Consider the following 12,673-nt stretch of genomic DNA (forward strand, 5'->3'; position numbering starts at 1 on the left):
ATTCTGTCATAATTTACTCACCCTCATGTTGTTACAAACCTGAATAAATTTCTTTGTTCTGATGAACACAAAGGAAGATATTTTGAGAAATGTTTGCATACAGTTTGTGGGCCCGATTTACTTCCATAGTATACTTTTTTCCTACTATGGAAGTGAACGGGGTCCATGAATAGTTTGCTTACAAACAATTCTCAAAATATCTTCTGTTGTGTTCATCAGAACAAAGAAATGTATTCAGGTTTATAACAACATGGGGGTGAGTAAATGATGACAGAATTTTCATTTTTGGGTGAACTATCCCTTTAAATGCAGACGCCTAACTTCTGTTCTGTCCCTTATTAAATAATCAATTATTAGCATCCAGGGAACTACACTAACCTTTTCCACTGGTGGCACTTGCGCTACCAACTTTTTCAGTTACTGGCGCAAAATATGATTTGGTCGCACATATTTTTTTCAAGTTATATTAAGGCGCTCTGGATAATAATGAACAATAATGAAACTGTATTGCATACAGATATGCTTTTTATTTTACTTGCCATCTTTTAAACCACATGCCTTCTTGTTTTCTTAAACGTTGCAGTCGTGTTTCCCACAGATCTGAAATTTACTTGGTGGTGGTAGCCGGTGAAAAGGGCAATTATTACCCACTGACAAATAATGGTCTACTATACATGTGATGTAGAACTAATAATGTGTGACACAACACAATACTTTGATTTATTGAAAATTAATATTAATTTCACATTATATTTCATTAATCTAACCACCCCAAACTTTCTTTGCCATTAACAAAGCTGACACTGTTTGTCAAAGCACCACGAAAACACTTACTGTTTTTGCACTGATATATGAAGCAATTAGACCCCTTTTATCAAACTCAATATAGTACAATACGATGTATAGTATATTAATAGATATTGCAGGTCTATAGATTATAAATGTGACTGATGTTATGACTGATGTTATAATGGTAATAATTACTATTAGATAGGCACTTTTACTGCTTCTGCTCTATCTTTCTATTTCTCTCTTGCCGATTTAAAAAGCTTAATCCACTCATTAGTTCAAATTTAAAAGTCTACTTACTGTCCCGGTGACAGACTTTACATGCATTGCTTTGCTCGTTCAGTGCAATTGGCTTGACATTAGCATTGCTCTTTGCTACAATCTCTGTCCAAACTTAATATGGATATGGTTTTAGAAAAGATATGGTTTATTAATAATAAGATTATTAAAAAAATGTGAGAAAGCAAATGCAGCGCGTGGTCGTAACAAGAACCATCGCCATAGAAACCGAAGGCACGCTAAACTGCACTCGAGCTTTAGCGCGGTAGCGCTCATGGCCGTTTCCCGATCGACTCGGGTTATAAACACAACATTAATCAGACATGGGACCCAAAGTAATTAAACTAGGACCTAACCGGACCCGACAGACCACTTAAAATATAAACCCAGTGAAGAAAGACCTCTGCTCAAGTTCAGAAACATGTAAGACACTGCGCTTGCGTCGTGTCGCACCTAATTCATTGAGAAACAGCTGAGCACGCAAACGCACACTGATAGGGAGAGACACGACGTGCTTTCACGCAAAATGAAGCCAACGTGTTGATGGCTCAGAGCACGTTATAAAACGTATTCTTAAAATCCACATTTCTGTTTTAATAAATGCTTATAGTAAATCATAGCATATTGTCTAAAACATTAGGTAGCACATTTGCGACCCATTAAAAATTAGGGTCGCAACGGCAGTTCAAAAGGTCGCATATGCGACCATTTTGGTCGCAGTGTAGCTCCCTGGCATCATGTGTTCATGTATATCTGTTATACCCATTTACTGTATTATGTGAGCATTATCACTTAAGTATCATATGTTAACATTTCTGGCTCAATAATGACAATGAATTTACACACACATTTATCATAAATTGAGATTCATCTCATATTATCTAATAAGTAAAAGAGAGTGATGAGTTTGTTTATGAATTGACAGAATTGATGTGGAAATGTACTGTGCTGTAACATTTATTAACTTGCGTTTAACTTATTCATTCACTGATACTTGAAGATATATTAATAATGAACACATTTAAATGTACAATATTCAGTCCAATAACAAATAACAATCAATTGTATTAAAGAAATATTTTATTTTCAAAAAGAAAACATAAATTTTCTAAGACACAGAAATCAATTGATATTTCCAATTGTAAATGTAATAAAACTGCTTTAACATTATAATATGTGTTTCCACGCCTGCTGAACGTTCATCATAAGTGTACGCATGCGCAGACGTCCCATGAAGCTTAGTGTCATTAACTAAACTCTTGACTTGCTCCGTCCGCGGTACACCTCCAGGGGTTCAGCTGATCTGTCTTTTATAAATCTGATAAAACTAAAGACTCTTCAGAGATAAAGGATGCAAAACTACTCTATCAAGAATAACATGAGATGAGCAGAAACACTGTGTGTTAAAGTTTTTATGAATAAATCTCACTTCATTCAGAGCATCACTGGATGTTTATCATTTTAAATGACTCATAATAATAAAACAGTGACTTTACAAAGTAACATTTTTAATAAAATGACTTACCTCGGAAACAGATGAATAAAATATTGGCTGCTTTATAAGTCACCTCCTTTATGTGGCCATCAAGATCCCTGCATGCAATGTGATAAAGAAAACAATGTGAATTATGTGCTATATACAAACATTAACAGTCAACACTTCATATACAGATCTCTCTTACAGTGTAAACCTTACAGATGTTTTCACCTTTACATAGTAAAAAAAATATATGGTCAAGTTTTCATTAGCCGTCCATGTCATAACCGATCAACTTCCATGTTTGCTTATAATAATAAAAATAAGTGTTACGTTTAAGTTATTGCTGCAGTCAGAAATATCTGATATATTACAGTATACGTCATAAGCTGTGTAGGGAGACGTTTCTAAAACCTTCTGATCTTTTAAGCTGTAATCAGATTGTTAGAAGATGTTAACATCTTGAATTGATTTTAAGTTAGTTTACAGTTTACTGCCTGAACTAATCTGTGATCTGTCCTGCTTAGTGTTACTATAGGAATTAAAGCAGAATGTAGAAACTTTAGTGAAGTTTCTCTCCCAGTGATTTCAACCTAACTTGTGTCTTATTAGGTTTACAGTAAGCTTGATTTCTAGTGGATGATGGAAATGTTGGTAAAACCTGATTACATTTACATTACATTTAAGTTTTTCACAATAAATGAACATAATGAATGTGTAACAAATAATCTTTGTTTTCTGCACTAATCTCTGTTTCATAAAAAAATATTTTTATTTATTTTCTCCATATGAGGGTGGGGTTTGAGGAGGTCTGGTTGGGGCTCCTCTTCTTGATATTTTTTTAATCAATCCAAGTCTGGGTTTCTTGATCGGGGAGACCATGTCTTCAGATGCTTCCTGCAAATAAAGCGAACAGAGATTTAAGACACTAAATAACTTTTTAATCGAATTTGTTTTGCTCAGAGCTCTGGTATAAATCTACCTGAGCAGTACATGCAGCCGGACGCTTAAGACAGGGACGCTGAGGAGGAGAGACGGGAGGAGGCACTTGCTGGATTGGCTGACTGAGATTAGATAAATACATATAAAAGTACTGTGAGAATTGCATCAGCAAACAATTAAAATATCACTAAAAGATCTAAAACATGATAAAAGATCTCAAATCAAAAACTAAATGTAATATAACAAAGGTTAAGGTTGAAATAAAGACTTACTGAGAAACAGAAGAAGAGTCCACCTCCCCAGCGTCTGCTTTATTTTGCTGTAAATAAAACAATCAAAGTTTTAATAAATTAAATTCCTAATGAAATTGTCATTAATAATGTTTAGGGCTTTGGTGAAATCTACCTGAGAGGACGTCTGGGCCTGAGGAGGCGTGACCTCATCCAATGGCCCAAACAGTCTGGCCTTTTTTGGCTTTGGCTCCATCTCATCTCTGACTCCATTATTTTGCTGTAATTAAGATTTAATACACGTATATTAAAAAACATTGAAATTAACATTAAGTTCTGCTAAAGGCTTCAGTTTAAATCTACCTGTAGAGGAGATGGAGCCCGACGCTTCCTGGACGGAGGTAGAGAAGGAGGCGCAAGAGGAGGCCTTTGATCTTGAGGAGGTGAAAGTCTACACATACAAATAAAGATACTGTAAGAACTGTTTCTGCTAACATTGAAACAATAAAAAATTTAAAACACAGCTAAACGTAATACTAGACTGGTTACAGATGAATTTATAGAGACTTTGATAAACTTACTGAGACGACGGAGGCGTTTGGGGCTGAGGAGGCGCAAATGCGGCCGAAAGACCACTGGGAGATGAAGGTCTAAAAACACATTTAAATATAATGTCAATAACTGTTTCTGTAAACATTTGTGCAAATAAAAAAGGTAAAGTCTAAAACAGACAGACAATGATAAACTTACTGAGCTTTAAGATCGCTTGCTGTTAAGCACAGTTTGGCCCTTTTTGGCTTTGGCTCCATCTCATCTCTGACTCCATTATTTTGCTGTAATTAAGATTTAATACACGTATATTAAAACAAACTGAAATTAACATTAAGTTCTGCTAAAGGCGTCAGTTTAAATCTACCTGTTGAGGAGATGGAGCCCGACGCTTCCTGGACGGAGGAGGTGGAAGTCTACACATACAAATAAAGAGACTGTAAGAACTGTTTCTGCTAACATTTAAACAATAAAAAAGTTTACTGTACAAGATTTAAAAACACAACTAAAAGGTAATACTAGACTGATTACAGATGAATTTAGAGAGATTTTGATAAACTTACTGAGAAGATGAACGGTCCTCAAGCTTCATGTCCTGCAAAGCGTCTGCGATATTTTGCTGTAAATAAAACAATCATGTTTAATACATTTACATACTTTTTCATTAATATTGACACTAATAATGTTCACAATCTACCAGAGAGGACAGAGGTGCCCGGGGCAGAGGAGGTGCAAATGCAGCTGGAGGCCGTGGAGCAGGTGCAGGAGGAGGGGAGGAGAGGACCCCTGCTGGAGGAGGCGTATGGGGCTGAGGAGGCGCAACTGCGGCTGATAGACCATGTGGAGGTGAATGTCTAAAAACACATTTAAAAATTGGTTAAGAACCATTTCTGCAAACATTTAAAATATTAAGTTTACTGTAAAAGATTTAAAAACACAACTGAACGTAATACTAGACTGGTTACAGATGAATTTAGAGAGACTTTGATAAACTTACTGAGAAGATGAACCGTCCTCAACCTCCATGTTCTCCACAGCGTCTGTGTTGTTTTGCTGTAAATAAAACAACCATGTTTAATACATGTACATGAAATTAGTTTTTCATTAATATTGACACTAATAAGCTTCACAATCTACCTGAGAGGACGAAGGCGGAGGTTGAGGAGGTGCAGGAGGAGGGAAGGAAAGGACCCCTGCTGGAGGAGGTGCAACTGCGGCCGACGAACCATGTGAAGGTGAAGGTCTAAAAACACATTTAATAAAATGTTAAAGAACTGTTTCTGCTAACATATGAACAATAAAAAAGTTTACTGTAAAAGATTTAAAAACACAGCTAAAGGTAATACCACACTAGTTACAGATGCATTTAGAAAGACTTTGATAAACTTACTGAGATAAGGAACTGTCCTCAACCTTCATGTCCTTCAGAGCGTCTGTGATATTTTGCTGTAAATAAAACAATCATGTTTAATACACTTACATACTTTTTCATTAATACTGGCACTCATAATGTTCACAATCTACCAGAGAGGACGGAGGCAGAGGTTGAGGAGGCGCAACCGGAGTTGCCAAGCCATATGGAGGTGAAGGTCTAAAAACACATTAAAATATATTGTCAAGAACTTTTTCTGAAAACATTTAAACAATAAAAAAATTATGTTTACTGTAAAAGATTTAAAAACACATCTAAACTTAATACTAGACTGGTTACAGATGAATTTAAAGAGACTTTGATAAACTTACTGAGAAGATGAACCATCAACCTCCATGCCCTCAACAGCGTCAGCGGTATTTTGCTGTAAGTAAAACAATCAGAGATTTAAAACATTTACATGAAACTACGTTTTCATTAATATTGACACTAATAATGTTCACAATCTACCTGAGAGGACGAAGGCGGAGGTTGAGGAGGCGCAACCGGAGTTGCCAAGCCATCTGGAGGTGAAGGTCTAAAAACACATTAACAAATATCGTTAAGAACTGTTTCTGCAAACATTTAAACAATAAAAAATATGTTTACTGTACAAGATTTAAAAACACAGCTAAATGTAATACCACACTGGTTACAGATGGATGTAGAGAGACTTTGATAAACTTACTGAGAAGATGAACCGTCCTCAACCTCCATGTCCTCCACAGCGTCTTTGTTGTTTTGCTGTAAATAAAACAATCATGTTTAATACATTTACATACTTTTTCATTAATATTTTCACTGATAATGCTTACAATCTACCTGAGAGGACGGAGGTGTCTGGGGCTATGGAGGCGCAACTGCGGCTTGAGGCTGTGGAGCAGGTGCAGGAGGGGAGGAGAGGACCCCTGCTGGAGGCTGTGGAGCAGGTGCAGGTGGAGGGGAGGAAAGGACCCCTGCTGCAGGCTGTGGAGCAGGTGCAGGAGGAGGGGAGGAGAGGACCCCTGCTGGAGGCTGTGGAGCAGGTACAGGTGGAGGGGAGGAGAGGACACCTGCTGGAGGCTGTGGAGCAGGTGCAGGAGGAGGGGAGGAGAGGACCCCTGCTAAAGGCTGTGGAGCAGGTGCAGGTGGAGGGGAGGAGAGGACCCCTGCTGGAGGCTGTGGAGCAGGTGCAGGAGGGGAGGAGAGGACCCCTGCTGGAGGCTGTGGAGCAGGTGCAGGAGGAGGGGAGGAGAGGACCTCGGCTGGAGGCTGTGGAGTAGGTGCAGGAGGGGAGGAGAGGACACCTGCTGGAGGCTGTGGAGCAGGTGCAGGAGGAGGGGAGGAGAGGACCTCGGCTGGAGGCTGTGGAGCAGGTGCAGGTGGAGGGGAGGAGAGGACCCCTGCTGGAGGCTGTGGATCAGGTGCAGGTAGAGGGGAGGAAAGGACCCCTGCTGCAGGCTGTGGAGCAGGTGCAGGAGGAGGGGAGGAGAGAACCCCTGCTGGAGGCTGTGGAGCAGGTACAGCTGGAGGGGAGGAGAGGACACCTGCTGGAGGCTGTGGAGCAGGTGCAGGAGGAGGGGAGGAGAGGACCCCTGCTGGAGGCTGTGGAGCAGGTGCAGGTGGAGGGGAGGAGAGGACACCTGCTGGAGGCTGTGGAGCAGGTGCAGGTAGAGGGGAGGAAAGGACCCCTGCTGCAGGCTGTGGAGCAGGTGCAGGAGAAGGGGAGGAGAGGACCCCTGCTGGAGGCTGTGGAGCAGGTACAGGTGGAGGGGAGGAGAGGACACCTGCTGGAGGCTGTGGAGCAGGTGCAGGAGGAGGGGAGGAGAGGACCCCTGCTGGAGGCTGTGGAACAGGTGCAGGTGGAGGGGAGGAGAGGACCCCTGCTGGAGGCTGTGGAGCAGGAGCAGGAAAGAAGAGAAGCCCTGGTGGTGGCTCTGGAGCAGGTACGAGGGGGCCCTCAGTTGGAGGGTCAGCAGGAGGAGGGATGGTCTCAACTGGTTCATCCTCGTCCAGATCCTCGAGGACCCATGATGGAAGTTGGCATTTCATGTCAACAAATATCATGGGAAACCTCGGAACACATATGAAAAACTGTGAGCACCATTTCTGCAATGATTTTAGTGCTTAAGCAATTGCTGTTTATTTTTGCATACAGGCAAAACTAACATATTGTAACTAAACCTATAACAAATGGAAGAATACATTTGCCCAAATTGAATACAATAATAAGATTCTCTTTAAGCGCGGCATTAATCTGAATTGTATGACTTCTAATGTACTGGTTCACTTTTGTTATCATCATTGTTTGACAAATGAAAACCATTCTTGACAGATGTAGCAGGAGCAAGATCTTCATACCTCTCGATGAACCGGTTGAGCTCGATCAATTTTTGGGCCCACCGCTCTTCTTTCCGGAGTCGAAGCATCTCCCTGTCTAGTGTGTCCCTCACCAGACTACACGCCTCCTCCGAGGTCAGGGCGAAGCTGACCAAACTTTGCCCTACCTTGAATCTGCATGGGAGAAAAATTTTCTTTGTAAACTATCTCGGCTCCATAACAATAAGTTTAGCGTCTGATCAGCGTTACTGAATCCCTGGAAGTCAAAACACAAAAACTGTTACTGCAACGAAACAACTAAAGATCTGTGAGTCCTTACCGGAATTCTGCAGACACGTATCCGCATCCGGAGAAACGGACAAGATCGAAGACTAAAGTCTCTGCCCTCACCTTGAGATCTTTAGTCTCCGTGTCCTTGATATTCTCCTAGAAATCACATCATCATCAGTTAGGTTATGTGCAAGTTTCTGTTAAACACTCTGGTTGGTATTGAAATGTGATGTTTTACTTTTGCGATTACATAATTCCTCACTATAAAAACTCTCTGAAGATGACACAAGCAGACAGAATCTCACCTGATGTGTGCCGTCTGGATTTGTGGGAGGAGGTGTGGACTCCTCACGAGATGCCTTCGGTTCCACAGAAAACCAAAGGTCACTCCACTGCGGAAAACCTTCTGAGAACGAAACAAAGAGGTTAAATGAAGCAACTTGATGACAACAAAATGATTTTCAAAAATAAACTAAATCAAGTGCCTCCACACCTTTCACGGGAGCTGCAGGCTTCATTTCTGCCCTGGGGACCACTCGGCCGACCCAAGGCAGAAATGGTGCTGGTTGGATGCTGAGTGGCTCAACCTCACTACAGTCATCCAAAACAGAGGAACTCCTGAAATATCAAAATAATAATTCAGTAAATTAGAGCTAAAAACTAAAATCTTGCAAATGGACAGCTCTGATGTAAGACACATGAGTACAAACATTCATTACAAAGAGTTTTAATGTTGTGTAAGTCTTATTTTACCCTTTGGTGAGAGAGCTGATATCAGAGCCTGTTCCAGACTCAGAAGATAGCTCATGGTGAGATGAAGACTCTGACCCCCCCTCCTCAAAGTCTTCATCCTCATCCATGGCTTTCTCCTCTGGACCTGTAAGTGAAAAGAACAGATTAAAATTAAGGATCCCAGCATCATCCTTTAATCCAGCATATAGTCCAGGATTGTCATTCTGAGATTCAGTGTCAGTGTGGTAAAGAACAGCAAAACACTTCAAAGCTTCAAATAATAGTTATTTTCAGAAAATGTTTGTTTATTGGTAATCAGTCCTCCAAAAACCACATCGACTACACATTAACTGCAAAAAATAATGATCAGGTTACACAAGGGAATAATATTAATATGCGATTCATTTAAAAGTTATTTGGCTAAAGGTGTCTCTCTCTCACACACATTTCACTCAGTGTTTTTTGTTTGAACATCAGTCACAGATATTGTTGGATTTATACAGATTACAGATAAGAATGTATGAACTTACAGGCTTCCTCTGGCACCGCAGGAGTCTGAGGAGCGGTGGCTCCGTCAGCTGGACTCACATCAGAGTCGGACCTCACGGAGCCGTGAGCATCCTCCTAGAAATCACATCATCATCAGTTAGGTTATGTGTAAGTTTCTGTAAAACACTCTGGTTGGTATTGAAATGTGATGTTTTACTTTTGTAATTACATAATTCATCTTTATAAAAACTCTCTGAAGATGACACAAGCAGACAGGATCTCACCTGATGTGTGCCAGCTGCCTTGGCGGATGGAGGTGTGCACTCCTCAAAAGAAGCGTTGTGGTCCACCGTGTCAGAAAGGTCACTCCACTGCGAAGAACCCTCTGAGAACAAAGCAAAGAGGTTAAATGAAACAACTTGATGACAACAAAATGATTTTCACAAATATACTAAATCAAGTCTGTCCACACCTTCCACGGGAGCTGGTAGCTTCATTCCAGCTCTGGGGACCCGGCCGACCCAAGGCAGAGAGAGAGGTGCTGGTTGGATGCTGAGTGGCTCCACGTCACTACAGTCATCCAAAACAGAGGAACTCCTGAAATATCAAAATAATAATTCAGTAAATTAGAGCTAAAAACTAAAATCTTGGAAATGGACAGCTCTGATATAAGACACATGAGAACAGACATCCATTACAAAGAGTTTTAATGTTGTGTAAGTCTTATGTTACCCTTTGGTAAGAGAGCTGATATCAGAGCCTATTCCAGACTCAGAAGATAGCTCATGGTGGGATGAAGACTCTGACCCCCCCCTCCTCAAAGTCTTCATCCTCGACCACGGCTTTCTCCTCTGGACCTGTAAGTGAAAAGAACAGATAAAAATTAAGGATCCAAGCGTCATCATTTAATCCAGCATATCGTCCAGGATTGTCATTCTGAGATTCAGTGTAAGTGTGGTAAAGGACAGCAAAACACTTCAAAGCTTGAAATAATTGTTATTTTCAGAAAATTTTCATTTATTGTTAATCAATCCTACAAAAACCACATCGACTACACATTAACTGCAAAAAGTAATGATCAGTATTCATAAGGGAATTATTAAGGAATCATTAAAAAGTCCTCTGGCTAAAGGTGTCTCTATCTCTCTCTCTCACACACATTTCACTCAGTGTTTTTTTTTTAACATCAGTCACAGATAATGTTGAACTTATACAGATTACAGGTGAAAATGTATGAACTTACAGGCTTCCTCTGCTGTCGACTCTGGAGGAGGTGGCGTGATCACACCGGACCTCACCGAAGCCTCAGCATCCTGATGCGGACTGCTCGGTTCACCGAGCGCCTCCTCCTGTAAAACAGGTACGGAGGGCTCGATGAACTGAGGAGCAGAAACGGCTCTGCTGATTGTAACAGGGGGGCGATTCTCCTTGATAAACAGGAGAGTCGACCCTTTGTCCAACTCAGCAAGAAACTCGTCTGCTGAAAGACAGCTCCGCGATCCTCGTTCAACAACGATAACGGGATTCATGATAAACACAAAATCCACAAGACAAACAAACACGCAGAACAAACACCACAAAAAAGCACTAAAAACGCTGAAAATAGCCTTGGACTCGAGAAAGTACCAAAACACGCCGAACTGTAAACCCACGAAATAATGAAGGGCGTGCTGACTTATATAGCCTCTGAAACTCGACGTAATAATCACTGCATTGCAGCGTCACCCACAAAACAGAAACATATATTTTTTAACAAAATATAATATATTTTCATTATAAATTTATATTTATATAATTGCTTTATAAATATAAGTTTTATCGTGAAATTTCTATCTTTCTATATTAGATAAAAAATCTTCAACAATATTCCCTTCAGTTCAAGTCCAAGTTTACAAATTTAAGAAGAAATATTTTGCATACAGCACCCTTCAGATATTTTCTTGTAACATTTGAAAAGTAAATGATCACATCTTTTAAAATATTATATTATTTATGCTTAATAATTACACGTCAGTATTTGTTGTACTGCTTGCTATTTGTGTTGACCTTAATAAATAAATAAAACGCCATATATTTTGTCCGGAAAATGGGCGTTTATTATTGTATTAGTATGCTTGGTTTTAACTTTAAATAAAAATTGGATTGTTATGAGTTTAAATGTAACATCTTTTGAGGCAAATGTTCGTCTATGAACAGATTCGCATTCATAACAAACTGTTTTAGACATTAACATTTGTTTTTTATCATAGAAAAATCAATTTACAATCTTTAAGTTTAAAATGTTTTGAAATAAATGAGGTAGCAAACATAGAGACAAATATTCAAAGATTAAAACGGGGATCATTGTTTAAATCTTGGAGCCCTTTTTTAGATTATTTCAAGGAGACAAACTCTGGATAAAACCATTTTTTTCTCTCTCTTTCTCTGATTTATTTAGTTGTTTTATATGTATATGCATATGTTACTATGCTTTTATGTTTATTTGTATACGAGTATCTATTATGCGTGTTTAATTCTTGTTTTTTCCCCTTCATTTCATTTTATAATATTCTCACACTTGTACTGTGCTTGTGATGCTTTTCATAATAAAAAAAAAAAAAAAACGGGGATCATTGTATATTTCAGTCTGAGCTTTTAAGAAGAATAATTAAAATGTATGTAAAATTGTCACCAGCTATGCATTTAAATAACTGTGTTATAGTGTTATAGATGACATACGTTTAATAATAGTGTACATTACCACCTCATTTAATGCTTGTTTATTATGACTTTCGATTCAAAACATTAAATACGTTACACAAATTAACATTTAAATTTTTTGTGATAATAAACAGCGCACAGACAAAAAAGATTAAAAACACAACATCGCATGAACAGAATCAATAAGTAACGTTAGATACATTTGTTTTTACATTTCAATATATATATATATATAACAGTTAGATTTATATTCACATATCTCTACACCCCGCACTTAATATATAAGTAATTAATTAAAAAATTACATTAAAACCACAAAAGAAAAGAAGATTGAAATAATAGAAATGATAATAACAACAACAACAACTATCATCATAATAAGTAAATAAATAAATTAAGAGGGAGTGTTATTGAACAGTTAATTTGGTGTAACCTGCAGGCTACATGTTTTCTGTATTTTCTATTTCACAAAATGAAATAACGAAA

At 38.9% G+C, this 12,673-nt stretch overlaps 1 protein-coding gene across 2 annotated transcripts; it reads right to left on the reverse strand.

The window, feature by feature from the left end:
* Positions 1-3,437: 3,437 nt before the first annotated feature.
* On the reverse strand, positions 3,438-6,393 carry LOC129453327 (uncharacterized). 2 transcript variants are annotated; one of them, XM_073861870.1, is made up of 15 exons: positions 6,149-6,393; positions 6,010-6,062; positions 5,791-5,857; positions 5,657-5,712; positions 5,404-5,509; positions 5,264-5,319; positions 4,964-5,120; positions 4,830-4,885; positions 4,634-4,682; positions 4,468-4,550; positions 4,299-4,367; positions 4,081-4,168; positions 3,893-3,997; positions 3,760-3,806; positions 3,438-3,609 (listed from the first exon to the last, which is right to left on the reverse strand). In XM_073861870.1, exons 2-15 carry the CDS (start codon positions 6,033-6,035, stop codon positions 3,486-3,488), a joined length of 1,089 nt encoding a protein of 362 aa, XP_073717971.1. In that variant the 5' UTR covers positions 6,036-6,062; positions 6,149-6,393; the 3' UTR covers positions 3,438-3,485. The 2 variants fall into 2 exon arrangements, with proteins under 2 accessions (XP_073717971.1, XP_073717972.1); XM_073861871.1 differs by lacking the exons at positions 4,299-4,367; positions 4,468-4,550; positions 4,634-4,682.
* Positions 6,394-12,673: the final 6,280 nt, after the last annotated feature.

This window comes from Misgurnus anguillicaudatus, chromosome 23 (assembly GCF_027580225.2).
Source record: "Misgurnus anguillicaudatus chromosome 23, ASM2758022v2, whole genome shotgun sequence".
Taxonomy (NCBI): domain Eukaryota; kingdom Metazoa; phylum Chordata; class Actinopteri; order Cypriniformes; family Cobitidae; genus Misgurnus; species Misgurnus anguillicaudatus.